This window comes from Eublepharis macularius, chromosome 2 (genome assembly GCF_028583425.1).
Source record: "Eublepharis macularius isolate TG4126 chromosome 2, MPM_Emac_v1.0, whole genome shotgun sequence".
Lineage (NCBI taxonomy): Eukaryota > Metazoa > Chordata > Lepidosauria > Squamata > Eublepharidae > Eublepharis > Eublepharis macularius.
This window is the reverse complement of record NC_072791.1, coordinates 30528985-30554975: the sequence shown is the minus strand read 5'-3', so window position 1 is coordinate 30554975 and position 25991 is coordinate 30528985. Positions and strand designations below refer to the sequence as shown.

Genomic DNA, 25991 nt, shown 5'->3' with positions numbered 1-25991 from the left:
TGCAATCCAAGATGGCCTACTTCCTTTTCCGCTGAGGCCGCGACCCTTCCCCTTTCAAAGATGGCGATTCCCTTCTTCCTGCCCTCCAGCAAGGGCCGCTTCTCTCCAGCAACTCTATTGTTGTTACGCACTTCCTGTCTCCCGACTTCCCACAGTAGGTCTCGCGATGGTGTCTTTTTCTCACAGCTCCATAACCGCAAGTATTCAAAACAATAATCCAATTCCTTTAATAACCTCTTTAAACTGAGTCTCTTTTCAAATACAACTCTTGCCGAGTCTTCCCCTCTTTATCGTTAGCCTGTTGCAGTTTGAAAATCTACTTTTATTCCTCTCTGCTTTAATCAATCTGTCCCGTAACAGAAGATAGTGATCTTTACCTTCTCATTCACTTTTCTCGGGTTGTAATCGCTGTTTCGATTTTAACTTCTCCTCTCCGTTTCTTCCCTCAATCGAAGCTTGGGTATGTAGGTCTTATGCCAGCCGAATTGGCCCCAGAACTGCCGCAGAGATTGTAGCCGACCCGTTGCAGGGTGGGACCTCAAGGATCGGGAGGGGACCCGTTGTGTAGAGCCCCCCCTCGTCCGAGATCTAGCACACCCTAGGGTCTTGAGCGTTCTTTGCCTGCTCTCCGCCTGAGAGCAGTCGGCCGCGGGCTATTTTTCCCCCGCCGGCCACTTAAAACGGCAGTCCGGTCAGCTCCGCAAATGGAGCTGCGTCAGACCTCCATGAAGCCCAAACCGGAAATCGCCAGCTGGCCATTTGTTGAACTGTTCAGACATGCTCGAATTATTTCAGCTGTGTTCATTTTCTGTGATTATACTGCTTTCTTGAATATGTTGGAAAATATATCACTGATTGTCAACTTCTGCTCAAACTGCTTGGCATGGCCAATGATACAACAACAACAACAATAACAGCAGCAACAACAACATATGATTTATATACCACCCTTTAGGACTACTTAATGCCCATTCAGAGCAGTTTACAAACTGTGTTATTATTACCCTCACGACAATCACCCTGTGAGGTGGGTGGGTCTGAGAGAGCTCTGAGAGAGCTGACCCAAGGTCACCCAGCTGACTTCAAGTGGAGGAGTGGGGAATCAAACCTGGTTCTCCAGATTAGAGTCCTGCCGCTCTTAACCACTACACCAAACTGGCTACACCAATCCTAAAGATGACAATATATATTTTATAAAAAATTACACAAACACTTTTCAGTCATTATTTTATTCATCCTCAGAACAACTACTTATATAAGGGCAAAACTGAATGTGAATGAAAGTACAAAGTTAAAACTTCAGTTTGTAGTCAAGCTGAAAGACTGTAATTTCAGTTCTGTGGCTGGCAACTCAATACTTATTTCTTGGTTGGGTTTACAATTTTTCCCATTAAGAGAATGGTTCCTTTTGACTTGTCAATAATAAACAACAGGAACGGTTTGTTAAATTTAATGTGAAGAGGAGGTGTAGTATGACTCTCAAACCCTTGCGATAATACAAGATCTTTTGTGCACTTGGCTCAGTTCTACCCTCTTGAACAACCAGCACAGCATGATGAACAGCCTAAAGAAAAAGAAAACATTTATAGTCCACATATACAACAGAGGTGGGCCTGCCTATTTATTTTCTCATGAAATATAAAGTGATCAAGAAGCTATCCTGGGACTAATAGTAAATGAGTTGTTTGGTCTTTCATTAGCGATGGTGGAGGAACTACCATAGTGTTCCAAGGAAAAATTTCCTGGAGATTTGGCCAAGTCTTCCCTTAAAGATAACATGGTTGTCTTTTTACGAGGAGAATTGACCACCTGACATAGTTTCCTCTGTCAGCTGCAATCACTCCAGGTATGCACACTCTCAAACCCTACATTTACATTTATTACCGCCAAGACCCCAGAATCTAAACCAATTGTTTCTGAATGAAAATAATTTTCAGGACTCCTTCTTGAAATACCTAAATTTCCAATATCTTGTATCTTGCATTTGCTGTATGGATACGTGGATGTTACTTTCAGGGCCATCCTGAAGCCCAGAGCTGAAAGTGCACAGAAAGCTAAATAAGCACTCCCCGTGTGCATCCTGAAGTTATGCTGCTATCGCTTGGAGTACATGCTGAAGGTGTGGCAGTATCATCGCTGTCTACTGCAGCTAATTGAGCATACCTGCAATGTTGGTGCAGAAAGGGGAGTGGCCAGAGAAGCGGTAGGACTTAGTCAGCTCCCTGAGTTGCTCCAGCAGCAGGTTTCCACATGAGGGTGCCACAACTCCACTGTCAAAAAATGTGGCCTAGCCCATAGGTGCCAATGGAAGGTGGAAAATGAATCCCCCCCCACACACACACATGGGTGCTGTTGACTTACACTGTGTAACTTGAATCTCAATAAGAAGGGCAAACTATAAATAATGTAAATAATTAAAAAAACAAACAAACTCAGGCCGAGGCATATACAATCAATTGTGTGTTCCTGGACTAGGTAGTTCAGGCCCATGTTAGTGACTTAGCATCTTGTATCATGGTTGTGGGACCCACACACAAAGAGAAAGGGAGTGCCATAGTGGCCATCCCCGGAAATGGCTGCTTTGGAGGATGGACTTTATGGCATTATAACCCACTGAGGTCCCCCTTCTCCAAACCCAATCTTCTTCAGGCTCTATGCCCAAATCTCCATGTACTTCCCAAGTATGGGTTGGCATCCCTGCCTACAAGGGGCATGGACAATGCATCCCAGCAAGGTAAGGATGGCACCGGCAGCCCTAATGCCCCCAGGAGACACCCCTCACCACCCAGCAGCAGGCAGATTAAGGGGAGATAGGCAGGCAGGAGGTGGGCTGCTGCCAAAGGGACAAGCCAGACTGGGGGGATAGTCAGGTCCCTGGCAGTCCAGCCCAGAGACTGCAAACACATACCCCTACCCCAGTAAACATCCCTCTGCCTGCAGGAGCTGAGGCCCAGGGGGCTGCCAAGGTCCAAGCACAACCATGATCCTGGCAGGGGGTGATTGCCCTCCAGGGAGCATTAGCAGGTGAGGATGGCCCCCAACACCGCCCCCCCCCACTCCCAGCCTCCTCTACCCCATGCAGATACAAACCATGGCAGCAAGCTAGGGCTCAGATGCCATAATGTTGCAATCTGCATCTGCAGGCCAGAGTCCAGCAGGGAAACAAGCCATCATGAACTGGACCATCAGTACTACACTCATTTACTCCTGAGTCCAGTGCAGGGGCCAGCCCAAAAACAGCCTCTGGCTGACCAGCAGGACCCATAAGATAACTTGGTCTTGGCTGGGGTTTATATTTGCCAGAGCTATCCTCAGTGGCTGGCATTTGTAGGGCGGGGACTCCTGCTGGGGACAATGGTGGGCACTGTACTTCTTGTTGGCCTACGTTCCTGTGGCTCCAGTGAGTGTGGCAGTGGGGTGGGGGCATTGTCTTTTGTGGCACACAACAGGTGCCTGAGGGCTATGCCGTTGGTATTGGTGACATGGCATTGAGAACGGAGGATGCACAACTGGAGCACCTTAGGGAGCTGAATAACTCTGGCCACACCTTGGGGATTGCCCCTTTCAATGTTGGCATAGTGTCTGCACTAGGGGTGTGCAGTTCGGGAATCCGAATCCCGAAAAAATCCCGAATCACCCTGATTCGGGATGATTTGGGGAATCCCGAATCGATTCGGGAATCCCAAATCGGCATGCCCCGAATCGATTCGGGGCGATTCGGGGCGATTCGGGAAAGCTTTTTCAATGGGAAAAAGCCTCCCCCAGGCTTCTCTGAAGCCTGGGGGAGGCATTTTCCCACCGAATCAACCCAAAATTGGTGGAGGCCTTCCTCTAACTCCCCTCTAACAACCCCCCAAGTTTCAGACAGATTGGGGGGCCATGTTATGGCCCCCAAACCAGGTCCCCCTATCCTCACCTATAAAAGGGCATAGCTTTAGGTTGCTGCTGCTAATCTCCAATTTTGTGCTTGCTGCTGCTGATCTCCATTATTTCCTATGGGGAAAAATGAAGAGGCAGGCTTCCTTTGCCAGGGGTGGCATTTTGTATGCAAAATGCCCCCAACCCTCAGGGGCCCTTCTCCCACCTTTACTCCCACCCTCACCAAGGCTCAGCCTGCTCCCACTTGGGGGGGCATTTCATGGCCTCCCTAAGTAGGTGCTCTCTTCTCTACTACTTACAGCTGGGGGAGGCTTGTCTTGCCAGGGGTGGCAGTTTGCATGCAAAATGCCCCCCAACCCTCAGGGGCCCTTCTCCCACCTTTCCTCCCACCCCCACCAAGGCTCAGCCAGCTCCCACTTGGGGGGGGGGCATTTCATGGCCTTCCCAAGTAGGTGCTCTCAGCCCCCAAAGTCCACCCCCTGCAGCCCCACACAAACCCAATTCCCCCCAGCTGCCACACACAGACCCAAATCCCCACATTAGCCCTTCACAGACCTAAATCCACCCCCAGCAGCCCTACACCCATAACCCCAGGAACAGGCTGGCCAGCCCTCCCCCTTTGTTCCCTATGCTGGGAACGTCTAAACTCTCTTTCCCTGGGCAATTCCGCACAGCCCAGGGGTGCCACAATGGTGGACAAACTTCTGAGTGCCAACTTGTCCCTGGGAAAGAGCACCTGACCTGACACACAGACATCCACCCCCTGACACCCCCACCACCTACAGAGATGGCTGGCCAGCTTCCCCATTGTTCCCTATGATGGGAACCAACTGCACAACAAAGAATAAAACATGAACAACACAAAATACAGTTTTTAAAAAATTATTTTCTCCCTTTCAAAGTACAAGTAGGCAAAGCATTATGACACATTACACCAGCAGTCCCCCACACAGAAAAATAACACAACTCTCACTTAACATCAGAGAATCACAAAAACACAATTCTTGTCAAAAACACTTTATTTCTTTAACTGCTTTAGGTTACACAGTAGGAGGGCATAACAGGGCATGATAGCAGTGTACTACACAAAATAATACAACCCACTTCACCGTTTTTGACAGCAATTTTTCAGGTTATTCTTTAATGTGAAGTGAGTTGTGTTATTTTTGTGTAAGATACTGCTGCTATGCCCTTTGGTGTGCCCCCCTGCTGTGTAACCTAAAGCTGTTCAAGAAATAAAGTGTTTTTGACAGGAATTGTTTTTGTGATTCTCTGATGTTGACTGAGTTGGGTTATTTTTGTGAGGTGGAATGCTGGAATGCCCTTTGGTGTGCCCCCCCTCCTCAGGATACAGTGAAGCCTCCCGCCATTAGCATTCCACACCCTGGGAAACTCTTACAGGATGACTCAGCTCAACCCCACCCCTCCTGAGTAGATACAAATGACCTACATCTTTTCCACACTGTGACACTGAGAGATCTCTGTCTTTTGGTGCTACACCTCTGAAGATGCCAGCCACAGCTGCTGGCAAAACGTCAGGAACTACAATGCCAAGACCACGGCAATACAGCCCGGAAAACCCACAACAGCCATAGAACTGTGATTCTCGAAAGCTTATGCTACAGTAAAGTTGGTTAGTCTTAAAGGTGCTACTGGACTCTTTTTGATTTTCCTATATTTTAGGTAATCCAGAATATACCACCATACTGAAATTTCAGTTTTTAGTGGATTTAAGAAGTGGTCGTTCTCTGTCTCTACCTGGTAGCAATGTCTCAGACTTTTGCTTTGTGTCCGGAAATTAATACATTGGATAAATTAAATCCAATAAATCAAGCATCTCACTTTTATTCCCTCTCCTGATCTTTTTTTGCTTAATCAGGTTTTTCCAGTTAAGGTTTATTCTTTGCAGAAAGCCTGGTTTGCACCTCATGCAGTGTTTAAATATACTTGATTTAATGTAATTGTTATCCAATGTTCAGCACCAACCCCACCCACATACTTACTTCAGTGACCCTCAGATTGTGTTTTCCACATGCCACCAGCCATGTGACCATTTTCAAGAGGTTCCAGAACTCCGTTCCACCACGTTCCGGCTGAAAAAAAGCCCTGCTGGCATGAATATGGGTATGTTCCCCACGCTTTCCACAGTGAGCACAGTTGAAAAGAAGTCATTCAATTTCTCTGCCATCTCTCCATCCTCCTTTAGTAGTTCTTCTATTCCATTGCCATCCAGTGGCCCAACTGCCTCCCTAGCCAGTTTCCTGCTCCTGATCTATTTAACAGAAAGTTTATTGTTTGTGTTTATGTTTTTAGCAATCAATTCCTCAAATTCTCCACTTGCCCGTTAACTTACATGTCTTTTGCAAGACATTGTGCTCCCTTTTGTTCACCTCCTTCCACATTTTAAAGGAAGTATTTTTGTCTTTTATGGCTTCCTGGATGTGGATGCTGGCATGCTTTGAATCTTGGTGTTACTTTTCCTAACCTGGGAGTGCAATCTATCTATGCCTCTGTTAGTATGGTTTTAAATAGCTGCCAACCATTCTCTGGGGATCTGACCATCTTGTGTTTCCTTTTCAGCATACTTCTAACTAGCCCCTTATTTTTGTAAAATTCCTTCTTCTGAAATCATTTGTAATTGTTTTGGACTTTGCAATTTGGCAGGGATATCACCCATCATTGCTAGTGTTGCCAGGCCCATTGAGTCCCCCGGCGAGGGACTGGGAACCTGGCACTTACCCTCAGTGCTCTCTGGAGGCCCTTCTTGCACACTCGCATGCTCTTGGGGCGCATGATGATCAATCGTTTGAGGTGGATTTTTTGTTCCGCACACACACAAAAACGTTCGAAATGATCTATAAAGAGGATTGGAAGTGCATTATCTTCAATACTTTAGTAGACAGAATAATTTTTTACTGTTCTCAATATTTGTAATTTTTAAATTTTCAAGCTTACCTTTGAAATAGATATAATTTACAAGGATCATGACAGTGTATGTACTGAGGCTTGTGATTGCATTGTTTATTTCCCCATAAGTTTTGTTCTTCACATAGTCATTTATCTGCTGTATGGCTGCTGTGGCATTCAGGAAGTTTGTAGAAATGGTTTCAACCTGATATGGCATTTCAACAGCCTCCAAAAATTTAGGCAGAACTTTCAATGACTCTTCTAAGAACAAAACATTCCCCGTTTTCATTATTTTCTCTCTTGGCAAGTTAAATCTGTGGATAAATTGGCAAAATCCTCTATGTATCTCCCTCTCTTCAAGCTCTGAAAGATTAAAACCGAGTCCTCTGGAAACGAAACTCTGGGTTTCAGGTTTCGCACCCAGGGCCAACATGACAGGGGTAGTGGAGATGCTCACAGGATAGAAGAAAACATTTTTGCGGACTTGATAGGAAACCACTTTCTTGTACAACCTGAATGAAAAATAAGTATTAAAAGAGACAAACTTGTGCTAGGAATTGCTGTCACTATTACACTCATCTTCTGAAGTGGAATCTTGATGGCCTGGTGGTCTTTTTGTTGGATTACTATCTTGGACATTTTGAGGTCCTATGAAGTGACAACAGTGGAACTGAAGACCAATCAGTAACAAGGAAAGGTAGATCGTGACCTTCATTTGAGATTTGTAATTGCTCTGCAAGGGGGAAAAAAAGCTGTAAGTGTCAGGTTCAAAATGCTCTCATGTATGTTCTTGCCTAACCGACTCCATCTTTAATCCTTTCAGTGTTTAAATGCTTTCTTCACAGGTGCCAAGGTTCCCAGGCAGCTATCTCACAGAGACGGATTGTTTTGGCTACCGATGTTCCACCAAGAACCGGCCTTGAGAGTCTTTCGCTTTCCTAGCTTCAAAGGGACTGTTTTGAGAACTATGGGGGGAGGTTGGGCTTGCTGGGATCTGTTACTCTGTACCTCATGCTTTGCCTGTCATTGGTAACAATGCATATGTACCATCCTGAATATTGTATTCAGGCCAGTGGACTATAATGAACTAATTCTCCAGTAAAAAACCTTTTGGAAACAATGGACTGTTGTCTGATTGCAGAGGGTAGTCTGGAATAAGGACATTATCTAGCCACAGTTCTGACAGTAAGAGCCTTCATTGCCAACATGTTCGATACAAACCCATAATGCAATTCATTGGGTATGTCTCTTGCCAGACTACACTGAAATGAATGACATGTGCAAGAAGGATGGATTAATACTTCAAAATATAGAATTAAGCACCATAAATCATTCAACCACCTCAGAGCTCCATATGGAGGAAAGTTATAATTTAGCTTCAGAAAGTTATGCACTAAATGTTTATATTAGAAAGTTTCCAATATTGTTTTTTTCTTTATTTTTAAAAATGATTAAAATGATCTAAATTTATAATTATGCATTTCTCATTTTGAATTTCCCATAGATTTTTTTTTTAAAAAAGGAATTGTCATTCTAAAATCTTCTTCAGAACTGTGAAACTATTTCATATTTACTTAATACCTGTATGAGGATCATAATTCTAGGCCACAGTGATCTCTTTATCTCAAAAGCTGCTAAGCTATTATTCAATTTTCAGAAGTTCGGCTGACTCCCACTTCTATTAGAAGGGAAGAAAATAGGCCACATATCAATCGGTGTTGAGTTCCTCTGCTTGTCTCCTTATCTAAGACTGAAAAATCATTTTACATTTTTAGACATCAGAAGATATTTTTTTGAAGGGAGTGGAATAAGTTACTCAGCTTCCCCCCCTTGCAGTAGAAGAGAAAAACAACATCTGCCCCATCCAGATGATCTATGATGCAAAGCTAGTATCAGGGCAACGTGTGCAAAACTGAGGTATCTTTTTGAAATTTCTGGGCTTCTTGTTAGATGATTAAATGCTATACTAGGAGTGGGTTAAATTCCCATGCAAATATCCTATCTGAGATTCTGCACCTCAGATTTCCTTCTGATAACACAAAGCAAAAAAGTGGATCCACCTTTACCAATTTAAGCATTACATTTAGATTTCATTCTGCTGACTTTGATTTAGTCCCGTTGACCTTAAGCCACTAGAGAAACCAGAGGTGGGTGAGTGAATGATTAAATTGCATAATGTTTATCAAAGGTACAGAAAAAATGTCTTTCATACTTACAAAATCCTCCCAAAATCCCAGTGGCATTCAACTGGACTGCACTGCTTCTGGCTTTGCCATTTATAAACCAAGCACACACAATATTCAATATTTATTATTAACCATTAAACGGAGTAAATACAAATTATAAAAGGAGGGAAAAGGGTAAATATGATGCAATGGATTTGGAGCTGTTCTTTGTACTTTTTGGCAATGGTTGTGGGGGCAGCTCAAGGGTGAGGGGTAAGGCAACAAAGATAGGAGATCAAAATTGGAGTATAAAAGTCCACTATTTTATTGGTTACAGTGATAGGAGTATTGGCTCAGCATAGGGCACAAATCCCAGCATCGGCTGACCCGCCTGTCAGTTGATGATGCCGTCGCCGCTTCAGCCTGCAGGATGACAATTAGTGGGATCCATATCAGCGGAAACCTGTGCGTGGCTCCCCTGTCACCTTGAAGCGGGCATGCCCTGACAGCCCCCGAGCTGAGCTTGTCCTTGCCATGCCCCATCCCAAGATCCCTTATGGGGATCCCTACCTATAGAAGAAGGAAGCCCCGTGGCACAGAGTGGTAAGCTGCAGTACTGCAGCCCAAGCTCTGCTCACGACCTGAGTTCAATCCTGGTGGAACCCGGGTCCAGGTAACCGGCTCAAGGTTGACTCAGACTTCCATACTTTTGAGGTCGGTAAAATGAGTACCCAGTTTCCTGGGGGTAAAGTGTAGATGACTGGGGAAGGCAATGGCAAACCACCCCGTAACAAGTCAGCCAAGAAAACGTCATGATGTGACGTCCCCCCATGGGCCAGTAATGACTCGGTGCTTGCACAGGGGACTACCTTTACCTTTTTACCTATGGAAGAACAGCTGACACAGGCACTGTTTCTCCCCAAATAATCCATGCCCAGTGCCAAAACCACCACTCCTAAAGTTGTGACAAGAGAAAATACAGGTGATCTCTTCATTTGGTGGACTCAAGTCCACGTGAACTGGGGAGATTACTCTGGGCATTGTCCTTTGCGGTTGTGTGATCAGACTTCTATAACAAGGTGAAAATCCTGTACTTAGTGATTTTCTTCAATGCAGGAGCAAACATGGCTTTCATAGACTTTCATAAAACTGTCCCTTGTGCTATTTGCTTCCTTTGGCAGGACAGGCTGGCCTTCGGGAGCCCAGACAAGAACCATTTAATGTCTCAAACCTGCCTTGTGTTCACTTGTTTCTCACTGTTCTGGAGCTACCATATCAGTAACTTTATTATATTCTTATCATACTGTTACCTGGCCCGTATGGCCCCCTACTAATACCAGTTTTAGGAGCACCCCATCAAGATTCTTTGGCTTGACTGGAACCAAAGAACGGGGCACCATCCTTTACAAAGTCTCTGGATTTTCAGATATCAAGATTATGGGAACACAATGTCTGAAGTATCCTCTCCACCAGGAAATGGTTCTATAACCAGGATCAAAGCCCCCTTTTGAGCTTTCAGAGGTGCCTCACACCTTTTTGATTCCAATACGTGACTCTGGTTTTGCAAGATAAAAATTAAAAAGCTATAGAGATTTATGTTGTATAAATAGTTCTTAGGAATGCTATAATTAACTCGTAAGGGCCATTTAGTTATCTCTCGGATAACACCATCACATCGTGCATATTTAGTACCCTTGTTTCTATAGGTTAATTACATGGCTTCTGCAGAAATTATTTAGGAGGGAGGGGCAAAGTCTTTTAATGATACCTACGAGTTATTGACCTTACTATAGTATTTACACCATTGGCAACGTAACCAAACCATCAGATGTGGTTCTGAAGAGAAACGGAAGAAAATAAGAGCTAGGTGCAAAGTGAAAAAAATGTATACAAGTTTTGTCATCACCTGGCACATACTAGAAAAAACTTATAGTCGATTTCTGAGGTTATGAAAGAATTGTTCAGACATATCAGATTTTCAGAGAGAATCTTCGATTTTAACTGACAAGAAAGAGAAGATATCTGAATGATTTACTTCAAACACCATGTAGAAAAACATGCACAAAAAGCAGCAACTTCTCCAAAACAGCAGAAAAGCTTACCTTCACAGGCTAGTCTGTAGTATCACATTTAACCCTATCATGGTTGAATTTTCAAAAAGTATAAAACACAACTAGAATATATTGAATGGTATTTCTGGCTGTAAGCATAAACCTATAATTTGTTTTAAAACGATATCCAATCTAAGCGATCTATTGGTTCATAGTGATACTTCTATGAAGAATTATCTCCAATCACTTTTACCAGGTATAGATCTACTGCTGAGGCATTTTAAGTGTGGGGATTGCTCTTAATGTAAGTTTATATGCAACATGAAAGAATTTTTAAATACTGTGGATGATAGAAAGTAAGAGTTAAGGATCTTCACAAATTGCAATTCAAAAGGAGTGATATATGCTACTAGGTGCCCCCGTAATAAACTGTATGTAGGAAAAACTTTAAGATGTTTAAATACATGCATATCTAAACAAAAAAGCAACATATCTCTGGGAAAAACAGGAGCACCATTGGTTTCACATTTCATAGAATATAAACATTCACCAACAGATGTTACTTTCTGGGCTATTCCAAAAGTATGAGAATGACAACTTATTAAGGAGAAAGGAATCTGAATGGATACTCAGACTTAGGTCTTTGGTCCCTTCTGGGTTAAATGAGATCCTAGATCTTCTTTACATGTCTGGATATGGTGACTAAGGGCCAAGCTACACATGACGAATGACACTTGAACGGCAAGTGGATTGAGTGGAGGGCAAGTGAACAGGGAGAAATACACTTGCTGTTCAAGTGTCATTCGTCACTTGTAGCTTGGCCCTTAGTTCCCCTCATCTTTTAAAATCACTGGCCCTTTACGGTCTAAAGATATATTGCACCACATCTAGCTATAAGATACAGGTGGCTGAATCTTATTCATTCCATTGCTCAAGGTGGCACTTGAAATACTTCCTAGAGACTCTGAGCTGAGACTCTGTCGCTTCCAGTTTTCAACCAGAAGTGCATCATTGGGGCCTCAGGAGGGCGCATGAGTGCCATTTCGCTGCATGCTCTGATGGCTCTTGGCCTGCCTCCTCCCTCCTTTCCCCACCCACCAGACAAGTGAGTGGGGGAGGGCAAAAGGTTGGGGGTGTGGAATCCCCTGCTCCCACCAGGAAGCTGGCATCCTTATTTTTTTTTTGTGTTCCCTGAGGTACGTGTAGGGAATGGGCTCACCTACCATGCTCTCAGTGTACCCCACTGTTCTGCTGTGTTGCTAAGATGCAGGAAACTCAGATAGCCTCTTTACTGATTCCAGATATGAGAGCATTCTGGCAATTGGGAAATCCATCACCAACACACAGGAAGAAAGAGAGCTCACAGAGATTCAACAGCAAACTCAAGGCAGAAATGAGATGCCTTCCATAGAGGCCTTGAAGAAGAAAATTGAACTATTTCTCACCAGGTTATACGCACATACATACATGTGGAAATAGATAGCGAAGGATCCTGCAGCATCCTGTACAAGGTCTCTGGATTTTAGATATCAGGAGTATGGAAACACAATGCCTCAAGCATCCTCTCTACCAGGAAATGGTTCAACAACCAGGATCAAAGCCCCCTTTTGAACTTTCAGAGGTCCCTCATACCTTCTTGGCTCCAATACATGACTCTGGTTTTGTAAGATAAAAATTAAAAAGCTATAGAGATTTATGTTGTAAAAGTAGTTCCTGGGAATTCTATGATTAACCCATACGGGCCATTTAGTCATTTCTCTGATCACATCATCATATCATGCATATTTAGTACCCATGTTTCTATAGGTCAATTACATTATCCCATGGGCATCTGCAGAAGTTATTCAGGAGGGAGGGGGAAAGTATGTTTCTGAAGCGGAAGTCAGTTTTTCCCCTCCATAGAAACAAATGGGGTGGCTGGGGGCACCTTCGTAGCAGGGTCATAAAATGGCCCCCAGGGTCTAATCTCCCTGAAACTTGGGGGTCTTTAGAGGAAAGTTAGGAGTAGGTACTCTGCAAATTCAGTGGATTTTGCTTGTAAAATGCCACCCCAGCCCCCTAGACAGCTCCTTTAGATAGCTCTCTTAGTTTTCCCCATAGGGAATAATGGAGATTGGAGGTGGCTGGGGGCATCTTTTTTTGGAGGCTATAAACTGGTCCCCCAAAGTCCAATCTTCATGAAACTTGTGGAGTTGTTAGAGGACAGATATGAATAAGTCCCCAACAAATTTGGTAAAATTTGGTCTATAAATGGCCCCCCAGGCCCCTGAAAGCCCCAGATCATGTTTCCCATTGGAAACAATGGTCTAATTGTACCAAATTTCCTTTGTACTGCCAAGGAAGATTTGAGCATGCACAAAGAGAAGGTGCATCATGGGATACCATCCCTCATCTTTGAGGAACAGGGAGGAAACCTGTGCCAGTCAGTACACAGGATTGACTGTTGTGTGGCTGAAATGTGTGAGTGAACAGGAAAGTAACAAGGGAAACACATGTAAGTGCAATCATGTGTTCTACAAGTGTAATTCATCTCTTGTAGTTCAGCTCTCAGGCTAGTATATCTCACAGAATTGCTGGAGAACTGGAGAACTGGAACACAATGTAAGCCACTTTTGGTCCTCAATGGGGTAAAAGGCTGGGTGTGACATTTTTTATAAATCTAATGTTGCCAACAGTTCTCCAAAAAAGGATGATTGATCTGTTGCTACAACTTTTTTGGCAGGAGGCAGAACTGCTCATTCAGTATTCCAGATGTTCTGGATTATTCTGGTCAGGCTTCATTCAGGTAGGCGAGCACTCAAGAAACCCTAAGCATCTACTTAGCTTTCCTATATCCATTCATTTAACTCCTGGCAAGAGGTACACCTCAAATAATGTTTTAGGTTCATTACTGGGTGTCGGGACATGGATGCTCTCGCCCGTCCCGACTCGCCCGTGGACCCTGCCCTGGCTGCGGAAGGGAAGGAGACTGATGCGGGCCAGCCCAGGGACGGCGGCCCCCATGGTGACCGGGCAGGGAGAGAAATGGAGGCCCCTCCTGGGATGCCGGTGCCAGCATCTGCCATCCTTGCCGGAGGGGAGCGGCAGGTGCAGGCAGGGAGGACGGCGCTGCAAGTGGAGAAGGCATCAATGCCCAGTGGCAAGCTGCATGGCGGAAGCGGTGGAGTCTGGACGCCACGACATGAGTGGCAGCGGTGGGCGGGGCCCGCCAGCCCCTCGCTACACCCCAGCCGGATGGGTGCGGGGCGGGGCCAGGCGGGGATCCTGGCCACGGGCCGCTCTGGGTGGAGGGAAGAACTGCCCGTTGCTGGAGGGGAGGGGGGAAGAACGAAGATTGGGAGGCGGGAGTATAAAAGGGAAGAAGCCAGGCAACACGAGGTGGTGGTGAAGGGTTGGGGAGAAGGAGAATGGAGAGTGATAGGGAAAGTGACAGGGCAAGAGAAGGGAGAAGCAGTTGAGAGATAGAGAGAAGTGAAAGGGAGAGTGGCAAGGAGGGAAAAGGGGGGAAGAACTGATTACGACGGACAGAGGGGAATTGGAGAGGGAGGAGGGGAGGGACAACGGAGCAAGGGAGTGGGGTGGGGCAAGAGGGGAGCCTGGACGGGGGATAGAGAGAGAGGGAGATGGGTGCGGTAGACCCCCTCCTCTTGGGGATAGAGAGGCCCAATAGGTGGGATGTGCAGTGTAACCCCCACCTACATCGCATGGCCCCTAGCGCCGGGCCAGTGCTCCCACGGCGCCATCCAGCTGGGGAGACCAAGCTGGCAACAGCGCCCCCTGATGGCCCAGACAGCCCCGCAGGTGATGCCCACACTGGGTATAGTACACAAATAATGTCATTACAGAATCTCTGTTTCCATTCGAAGCCTTTATTAATAAAACATGATTATAAAGAATTCTTAATATCAGCTCAATCAAGAGAAAATCACACCCTCCATTATTTTTTTTTAGAAAAGTTTTTATTGGGTTAGGATCAATTATTTATACATTACAATCAGTTTCCCCGTTTTCCATTTCTAACCCCCTCCCTTCCCCCCCCTTTTTTGTTGACTTCCAACAGTTTTCCAACCCTTTGTCCCTTTTCCCTTACTCCTTTTAAATTCCTCTATCTAGCAAATATATGATCTCCCATTTATTCTAAGCAATACATTCTTAACTATTTTTAATACTCTATACCCAAACTATGAGTCATTATTTCCATATTGGATAAACAATTTATCCCAATTTCCATAATTGCAATTTCAAATATTTCTATAAATCATAAACCATATAGATCATACCTTCGTTTAAATCAAACAATTTGACTTATGCTCTATATGTTACTCATTCTTTTAGTTGTATATAATTACTTTAATATTTCTACTTCCCTTCAATAATAATTCTATATAACTATCATCACATAGTCAATCAATTTGACTCATATATATCTTCAAATAAACATATTCAGTTTGTTACATTATACCAATCTTACCAAAAAGAAAATATTATTAGTTAATCAGTCCTTATAATTAGCCCTTATGGTTAGTTATTTTCTATCGATATTCTGTTTATTAGTCTGTATATATCTATATATATATCAATCTATTAATCTAACTGCTTAGAAATTCACGATTGTCTCTTCTCCCCCCCGGTAAAGTCACCTCCCTCTACATTTTATTGTACTTCAGTAGTTCTCAAACTGCCACAGTTCTCCTCCCACCTCCCATTTCTTCTCCAAATATTGTGTCAGCTTCTCCCAGTCTGTGTTAAACTGCCCTGAGTCCAGATTTCTCAATTTTCTTGTCATCTTGTCCATTTCTGCCATGTACAGCAATTTGTAAATCCAATCTTCGATAGTTGGCACTTCTTGTACTTTCCATTTTTGCGCATACAAAAGTCTAGCTGCTGCTGTCATATAAAATATCAGCGTCCTATGATGGGCTGGAATTCCCTCCATACCCAAGTTTAGTAGCAGGAGTTCTGGGTTCTTATTTATTTGAAATTGTAAAATTTCACTCATTTCTCTTATTATTTCCCCCCAGTACTGCCTGGCTACCTCACACGACCACCACATATGATAGAGGGAGCCCTCATGCTTCCTACATTTCCAGCATTTATTAGAAGTATTCAAATTCCCTAGCGCAATCTTCTTTGGTGTCATGTACCAACGATAGATCATTTTGTAAATGTTCTCTTTAATACTAGTACATGTCGTTGTCTTCATTGTAGTCTTCCACAAGTATTCCCATGCCTCCATTGTTATTTCTTTATTAAAATTTATAGCCCATTTCACCATTTGTGTTTTTACTGTCTCATCCTCAGTATACCATTTCAACAGTACTTGGTATACCTTAGATATTCTTTTCTTGTCCTCTTTAAGAAGGGTCTACTCTAGTTCCGAGTTCTCTGTTCGTATACCTCCCTTTACAGAGTCCGAATTATATAAGTCTCTGATCTGTCTGTACTGGAACCAGTCATAATAAGGTGATAGTTCCTCCTGCGTCTTCATTCTGAGTTTGGATGCTTCAGTTCTAGTTATTTCTTTATAGGTTAAACATTGTTGCTCATTATCAACAGCTCTCGGATCTATCACCTCATATGGAACTACCCACAAAGGAGTTCCTTCTTGTAGATAAATTCTGTACTTCTTCCAGATTATATATAAACTTCTCCGTATATAATGGTGCAGGAACATCGAGTTCACCTTTACTTTATCATGCCATAGGTATGCATGCCATCCAAATATTTTTTTGTATCCCTCTAGGGCTAGTAATTTCTTGTTCTTTAGCGTCATCCACTCTTTCAGCCACACTAGGCAGATTGCATCATGGTCAAGTCTCAAATTGGGCAGTTGCATTCCGCCTCTTTCTTTTGCGTCTTGTAAAACTTTCATTTTCACTCGAGGCTTCTTGCCTGCCCACACAAAATCTGATATTTTCCTCTGCCATTTTTCAAATTGTTTAGAGTCTCTGATGATTGGTATTGTCTGTAGCAAAAACATTACTTTTGGTAACACATTCATCTTAACTGCTGCAATCCTACCCAACCATGACAGATTCAACCTGTTCCATTTGATCAAATCTCTATCTGAGTCCATAGTTTCTCATAATTGTTTTTAAATAGATCTATATTCTTTGCAGTCAGCTCAATTCCCAAATATTTCACCTTACTTGTTACTTCACAGTCCGTTCTTTCCATTAATAATTGTTGTTTCTGCTTAGTCATATTTTTGCATAGTATCTTTGACTTCTTTTTATTAATATAGAAACCTGCCAAGTCTCCAAACTCCTTGATCTTATCTATCACTTTTGGCATGTTCTCCAATGGGTCCTCTACAATTAACATTATATCATCCGCAAATGCTCTGACCTTGTATGAATAGTCCTTTATTTTTATTCCTCGAATTTCTTCATCTTGTCGTATTTGTATCATCAGGATCTCCAATACTAAAATGAACAACAGTGGAGGCAACGGGCAACCTTGTCTTGTTCCTTTACTTATAGTCAATTTCTTGGTCACTTCATCATTCACCACAATTGCTGCAGTCTGGTCTCTGTAAATTTCCTTAATTGCTCTGATGAATCTTTCTCCCAATTGTAGCTTTTCCATAGTGGCAAACATAAAGTCCCAGTTTAAATTGTCAAACGCCTTTTCAGCGTCAACAAAGAAGAAACCAACCTCTTTGTCACAACGCTTATCATAATATTCAATAGCATTAATGACTGTCCTTAAATTGTCTCTTATTTGTCTGTCTGGCAAAAAACCTGCTTGTTCCTCCTCTATAACCTCCGAGAGCCACCCCTTCAGTCTCTCCGCCAATATCTTCGCAAAAAGTTTGTAGTCATTATTGAGTAACGATATAGGTCTGTAATTTTTCACGTTAGTCAAGTCTTGGCCCTCTTTTGGGATAAATGATATGTTCGCTTCACTCCAGGTGTCTGGGATTCTTTGGTCCCTTAAAACTCCATTGATCACCTCTTTTAGGAATGGTGCCAGTTCATTGGCCATTGTCTTATAAAATTTAGCCGTAAGTCCATCTGGCCCTGGCGCCTTTCCTAAATTTGCAGATTTTATTGCCTTACTTATTTCCTCGTCCGTTACTTCACTGTTCAATTTATTTCTCCAAGCTTCCGAGATTTCTGGAAGTTTCGTTTTCTCCAAATATGACGCTATTGATTCTTTATTTACTTCTTTCTTATTGTACAGCTTAGCGTAGAATTTATAAAAGGCTATACTAATGGCAGTCTGTTCCAAATACGTTTTATTGTCTTCACAAATTTTATTTATTATTTTCCTTTCCCTTCTCTTCTTCAATTGCCATGCCAGGTATTTCCCAGGTTTATTTGCACCTTCAAATGCTTTCTGATTCAGTCTTTTAAGGTTCCACTCCAATTCTTTATTACTCATTGCTGTTAACTGTTCTTGGAGTATTTTAATTTCCTGATATATTTTCTTTTTCCCTGGTCTCTTTTTTAACTGTGTTTCTTTGGCTTTTATTTTTTCCTCAATCTCTTGTCTTTTCTCCTCTTTCTTCTTTCTTGCTCTACCATTTAAGTCCATTAGTATGCCCCTTATAACCGCCTTGTAAGCATCCCAGACTTTGCCAGTTGGTACTTCTTTGTACACGTTATATTGTATGAAGCACTTTGTCTCTCTTCTCAATATCTCCATGTTCTCTCCTTCTTGTAGCAAGTCCTCATTTATTCTCCATGGTTTCCTTTTTCTCCTTTTCCCTAGTTTCCACATAATTGGGTTGTGATCTGAGCCTACCATCGGCATTATTTCTACCTCCTTAGTCCATAACGCTAAGTCTTTTGAGGCCCAGATCATGTCAATTCTTGATAATGTAGAGTGCCTTGCAGAATAAAAGGTAAACTGTCTGCTTTTGGGATATTCTCTCCTCCATACATCTTCGAGAGTCTCTTGTTGAATCAACTCAAAAAAGAGCTTTGGTAATAGTCCTCTTTTCTTTTGTGCCGTTGTTGTCTTTTTGTCTAATTCCAAGTCTGTCACTCCATTGAAGTCTCCAGCAAGAATTATCTGGTCATATGAAAGATCATCTAAATGCTTCCTCAAATCCTCAAAGAAGCTTTCTTTTGCACCGTTAGGTGCATAAACTCTGACTACCAACACTCTCTTTAAATTCCAAGTACATTCCACTGCTACAAATCTGGCTTCCACATCTTTCATTACAAATTTTGGCTGTAGCTCCTCTTTTACATACAACACCACTCCTCTTTTTTTCTTGCTTGAGGCTGCTACAAAATCCTTGCCCAATTTTCCCAATTTTAAATATTTTACATCCTGCTTTCGAATATGAGTCTCTTGCAAACAAACAATGTCACATTTTTGTTTTAATAGCCAGTGGAAAATATTTTTCCTCTTATTCGGTGAGTTTAGTCCATTTACATTCCAAGATAATACTTTACACTCCATACTCATAATCTTGTTGGTAAGTCTTTTTCATTGTCCCTTATAAATCGCTCCATCTCCCGCTCAGATCTAATGCGCTTTTTGGCACCTCCAAATTCAAAGGACAAACCTTCTGGAAGCTCCCATCTGTACCTGATTTTCATGTCCTTCAGCATCTGGATTAGCGCTTTATATTTTTTCCGATCTAGTAGCACTGATCTGGGTAATTCCTTCATTATGATAATTGTCTTGCCATCGATCTCCAATGGATCTTGAAACTGTTTGGTCACAATCTTCTCTTTCATGTTTCGTGTTGTAAATTGCACAATCACATCTCTTGGTACTTTCCTCTGGGTTGCAATTCTCGAATTCACGCGATATGCCACATCGAGGATAGCCACAACTTCCTCCTCCTCCTTCCCCAGGTATTCAGCTAACACCTCAGTCATCTGTTCTTGCGCTGTCTTTCCTTCTATCTCCGGCAAACCGCGAAATCTGAGCTGCTTCTCCATGTGTCTACTTTCCGCAACCGCCATCCTTCCCCTCATCAATCTCATCTCTGTTTGTTGCGTGTCTGCTAAGTTCTCCATCGCTCCTTCTACTGTTTTAACTCTCTGCTGCGTTCCTTGTAATTCATTTTGTATTGTTTCCATACCTTTCTTCACTTCTGACAGCTCCGATTTTACTTCTGACAGCTCCGATTTTACTGTCTGTTTAACCTCTTTGATCAGCTCCAATTTCATGTCTTTAAATTCTTTAATCACCTCTAAAAGTTTTTTATCCAGGTTTTCTATTGCCGATTGCCACTCTTTTTTCGACATCATGGGGCTTGCTTTAGCTCGCTCCCACGAGTCCGCTCTCTTCCTTAACTCCGTGGCGTTAAATTTAGTACCTTTTTTATTTCAAATGTCCCGGTCTTCTTGCATAAATTAGTTTTTAAAGAGTCCAAAATGTCGGGCGTCTTTTCTCTATGGTCTCTCTATGGTTTTATAATCCAAAATGGCCTACTTCCTTTTCCGCTGAAGCCGCGACCCTTCCCCTTTCAAAAATGGCGATTCCCTTCTTCCTGCCCTCCAGCAAGGGCCGCTTCTCTCCAGCCACTCTATTGTTATTACGCACTTCCTGTCTCCCGTCCTCCCACAGCAGATCTCGCGATGGTGTCTTTTTCTCACAGCTCCATAACCACAGGTATTCAAAACAATAGTCCAATTTCTTTAATAACTTCTTTAAACTTAGTCTCTTTTCAAATACAACTCTTGCCGAGTCTTTCCCTCCTTTTCATTAATCTGTTGCAGTTTAAAAGTCTACTTTTTTTCCTTTCTGTTTTTATCAATCTGTCCCGTATCGGAAGATAGTGATCTTTACCTTCTCATTCACTTTTCTCGGGTTGTAATCACTGTTTCGATTTTCACTTCTCCTCTCCACTTCTTCCCCCAATCGAAGCTTGGGTATGTAGGTCTTATGCCAGCCGAATTGGCCCCAAAACTGCCGCAGAGATTGTAGCCGACCCGTCACGGGGTGGGACCTCAAGGATCGGGAGGGGACCCGTTGCGCAGAGCCCCCCCTCGTCCGAGATCTAGCTCACCCTAGGGTCTTGAGCATTCTTTGCCTGCTCTCCGCCTGAGAGCAGTCGGCCGCGGGCTATTTTCACCCCGCCGGCCGCTTAAAACGGCAGTCCGGTCAGCTCCGCAAATGGAGCTGCTTCAGACCTCCATGAATCCCAAACCGGAAGTCCGAAAATCACACCCTCCATTATAACTACATCGATGATTAAAGGAGAACAATTACACGAGTCCAAGAAAAGATCTTACTTAAACATAAGCAGGTCACAGGCACAGAGCCTCTTCTAGGAAGACGTTCCCAATCAAATCAGCTTCAAATATTGATAAGGTTTCAAGATCATCTCCTAACAATAACTCACTGTTCCTCTTTCAAAGGGCTCACATTCTTGACCAACTAATTATCTTATCACTTCAAACACTAGACAAGGTTATCACTCTTTGAAACATTTTCTTAAAGTATATAAAATTGTTTATTTACTCTTGCTACATTTTATCTTAACAAAGTCTACGGAAAATTAGTAATCATGAATTTCTCATACATATGAATATTGTTTAACCCTCCACCAATGCATGTATCCCTGAGTTATATCTCAAACTTTTGTGAAATTAGATATTCCTGTAATTCCTAGACACTCTCTGCACTTGGGCCTCATCACATTGTATTTATTGATATGGATTTGATGGTTTTTTTAATCTACAGAAGATCATACAACTGCTTTACTCCTTTGCTTCATGCCCCTCTCCAAGGTTGTTCAGTTCTAGGCCTCTAGACTTCCTTAGTGGCATGTCTAATTCTGGGGCTGGACTAGCCCGGTTTCTGTGTGTGGAGACAGGTTCTATGGTTTTCTTGGTCAAATCCAGCAACAGCTTCCCTATTTTTCTAACTACAGCCACAACGAAAGCTACTATTAAGTATCACGAATGAAGCGAACTACAGGATGGCAAGTGCAAAGAGCAAGGCCTGGCCCCAAGTAAAATCATACTGTGAGCACAGTTGGATATGGGGTTGATGAGCAGAGTGAGATGAGCAGACCTCTAGTAATGCATAAGATGCTTATCCTTTGAGGACAGGAAATTTTCTTCTCTCTTGCAGTTGAGAAACCAGTGACCACAGCCTTCGCTATTCATGTCTGGGAAGAGCGTGCAGAGATGGTAAAGCTTTCTGGTCCAAGTTTTTGGCATTTATATAGATATGAGTAGTGATACTCTCCTTTCAGAAATTTCATCCTTCAACATTGTCATTCTTTCTGAGGCTATTTTGGTTAACCTTGTTTGACCCTCTTCTGAGACTCTTCCTGTTGAATCCTTCATCCCAGAGAATGTCATAGAAGTAATTTATGGTTGGAACTGAGCTACTGTTTCCTGTGCCCATGAGGCTTTCATTTCTTAGAAACTAGGATTGTAAATTTTTTTGGATTTTGCCAATGAGTCAGTCAACTTTGGTCATGGGTAGAAACATGTGGCATATTTAACATGATACTAAAGAAGTCAGTCTCCAAGATTACAATGCTTTAAAATAATTTTGTTACACAAACACCTGTGTTTAGTTGATGCACATACCAGAGTAATGCAAAGTTCAAAATCCATTTTTCAATCATCCTCAATGGCTGTAAATGCAATCCTCTGACTGGTGATGTTATACTTATTTTTTAGTTGGGTTCACAATTTTCACCATTAAGAAAATGGTTCCTGTCGACGTATCAATGATAAACATCAGGAAGGGTCTGTTGAATTTGATAGGAGGAGAAAGGGGAAATACCCTGATTTCTGGGGAACCAGATTCATGCAACATAGTGTAATCCTTATGAACAACTAGTGCAGCTTCATGGAAAGTCTGTAGGGAAAGTACATACATTTCTGTTATTCATTGTGCACATTAGAGATGAGCCTGCCTGTACATTTTCTTATGAGACATGAAATAGTTGAGATTCTGGCAACTGACTGTTTGGTCTTACAGCAGGGATATTAGAGGAATTGCTTGTGTTTTCCATGGAAATAAATAGTGTTGAAGGCTTTCATGGCCGAAGGATGTTAGTTGTTGTAGATTTTCTGGGCTGTATGGCCAAGGTCTCGCTTTGTAGTTCCTGATGTTTTGCCAGCAGCTGTGACTGGCATCCTCAGAGGTGTAGCACCAAAAGACAGAGATCTCTTAGTGTCAATGTGTGGAAAAGATGTTAGCAGGTAATTTATATCTACTTGGGAAGGTGGGTTTGGGCTCAGGAAGGTGGGTTTGGGCTCAGCCCAAATCCACCTTCCTGAGTAGATATAAATTACCTGCTAACATCTTCTCCACACATTGACACTGAGAAATCTCTGTCTTTTGGTGCTACACCTCTGAAGATGCCAGTCACAGCTGCTGGTGAAACATCAGGAACTACAAAGCCAAGACCATGGCCATACAGCCCAGAAAATCCACAACAAATAGTGTTGGACTTTCATTCAATATTTTTTCTAATGTGGATGGTATTCCTGGGACTTCAGTTAGAATACTTTAATTTAAAAAATGCAAAAAACACCTCTGAATAGTTCTCTTTAGTTTGTTATTGTAAGGTATTACAGATTTGGTACTCTTTTTAACTGGTCAAGGTTACGAACTCAGAATGTTCAGATTCATTGAAGCTGGGAACTGATGATGGGGGAACAGATCAGTTTTCCTCTAGAGAGAGAAAGTGTTTTCCATGCAGTGATGGATTTGTGTGATGACTGCTGAAATTGCCAGTACAGCACTGTGGCAATAGGACTTCCACATGGCAAGTTTTCATGCATTTTCCATGCCCTAAACCCCTTCAGTGGCTATTCCTTCCCTACACCTGTGGTGCCTTTTTAAAAAAATCAGTAATTGAGGTATTATTGACATATCATATCCGCCTTGGGAACCCTATTTAGGTGGGAAGGCAGCATACAAATGTATAAATAAACATATATAAATAAAATGTATAATAAAAATGTATAAATAAACAAATATTATTATAGAATTATAATGTTATTACAATCAGTCTATTAGGTTCTCTGAATTCTTAGTGATGATTTTTTTAAAAGTCTCTAGCCTTTTTGTTGTGGTTATATAAGGGGAAGCTCTGACTTGGTTCGCCCAGGCAAGCCTGATTTCGTCAGATCTCAGAAGCTAAGCTTGGTTAGTAACTGGACGGGAGACCTCCAATGGGAACAATGTTGCAGAGGCAGGCAATGGCAAACCACCTCTGTTAGAATCTTCCCATGATAACCCTGCCAGAGGTTGCCATCAGTCAGGTTTTATTTGAGGGCCCTCTCCACCACCATGTAAGAGGAAAGGCATATATTCAGAAGGAAAGGGTTTAGACACCTTTTTTTAAAAAAAAATAAAAGTTGGAATTCAGAGAATTTAGTTATAACATTATAATATGTCAATTGGCAATTGGCAATATGTCAATTGGCAAGTTTTAAGAAATAAAAGACCTTTGAGGGGGCAAAAGGTTATCATGGGGGACTGGCATATGGAAAATCAATAAAACAGCAGCATTCCTGTTGACACCATCTCCAAACAGTGGACTTTCAACCACCCCCTGCCAGTAAAACACAAAGAGGTGGATAAAAAGAGAGCAAACTGATCCCCACACCAAAAGGAGCTGTCTGCATCTCCATATCAAAGGAGTTGTTTACATCCCCCCTCTCCTCCTCCCCCTCCCCCCTTCTCCTCCTCTATATTTGACCAGTTTCCTTCTGCCCTCCATGCATCTGACGAAGAGAACGTGATTCTCGAAAGCTTATGCTACAATAAAATTGGTTAGTCTTAAAGGTGCTACTGGACTCTTTTTGATTTTGCTACTACAGACTAACATGGCTAACTCCTCTGGATCAATCAGGTAGTAACTCATATGGGGGGGGGGCAGATGATCACATGCCCCCCCCCCACCAGGAGGCCGGTTGAGAGGCATTCCGGATGATTGCTGATCCAGCCTCAACCATATGCCTGGCAGAACGTTTCAGCCTGGCCTTTAGTATTTCAGCTACATTCTGGGTTATACAGGCTTCTTTGAGCTTGTCTGGGAACCTAACCATCATCTGTTACATGTATCTCTATACATGTAATGCATTCTCAGTTCTAAACACCTGACTTGCAGGACAACTCAACGATAACGATAATGATGACGACGACAACAACAATGACAATGACAACAACAATGAAGATGACGGTGGCGACGACGACGACGACAACAACAACAAAAACAAAAACAAGAACAGTGCTTATATACTGCTCTTCTAGACAGTTTAGTGCCTCAAACTGGAGATTTTCTGTATTCTTGTTCAGACTGAGTTAGGTGGAAACGAAGAGTGTGTGGGGTGACCCAGGGTCCCAGACTCACTAAGACGTCCCCTTAAGCCTCAATGGAGATAAACAATTTGTTGTGTAGAAAAGAGCAAGAGTCCAGTAGCACATATAAGACTAACAAAATTTGTGGCAGGGTATGAGCTTTCATGAGTCAAAGCTCACTTCTTCAGATATGTTAGTCTTATAGAGTGGAAACACACGAGATGAACTTCACGTGAAGAGCACTTGACTGCTCCTGCAATATAGTCTTACCCCGCCCCCCCTCTCCAAGCAACTGCAGGAAAACCAAGAAAAGTGGATTTTCTTCCAAAGAATTGCCGCTCAGCTGGAGAGATTCTCTTTCAAAAATCCAATTGGCTGGTTTTCCTTCACGAACTCAGAGACAGGGTGGGGGAAGGTGATGTAACAGGACCCTGCCGGGAGGAGAAGAAGGGGAAGGACTGGGTTTCTCTCTCACTTGCAAAACACCTCGGCTTTCCCCCCTGCCTCTTGATATAGTGTTCTCACCCCCCAACCCCCTACCCATATCCATAGTTCCCGGAGGAAACTTCAAGTTCCAGGGAACCTTGCAGGATCTGACACTCGCCTGTGTGTCTCGTGTGTTTTGACTCATAGGTGCTACTGGACTCTTGCTCTTTTCTATTGCTACGGACAGACTAACATGGCTACTCATTTTAATTTGTTGTGTGTAGAAGTATATAACATTAATGTTGGATATGAGTTATTT

At 42.8% G+C, this 25991-nt stretch overlaps 1 protein-coding gene across 1 annotated transcript; it reads right to left on the bottom strand.

Moving 5' to 3' along the window:
• Positions 1 to 1358: 1358 nt before the first annotated feature.
• Positions 1359 to 9494, bottom strand: LOC129325029 (serpin A3-5-like). The gene is made up of 3 exons (XM_054972524.1): positions 9339 to 9494; positions 6835 to 7336; positions 1359 to 1486 (listed from the first exon to the last, which is right to left on the bottom strand). The coding sequence occupies exons 1-3, from the start codon at positions 9492 to 9494 to the stop codon at positions 1359 to 1361; spliced, it is 786 nt and encodes a 261-aa protein (XP_054828499.1).
• Between the last annotated feature and the right edge of the window lie 16497 nt (positions 9495 to 25991).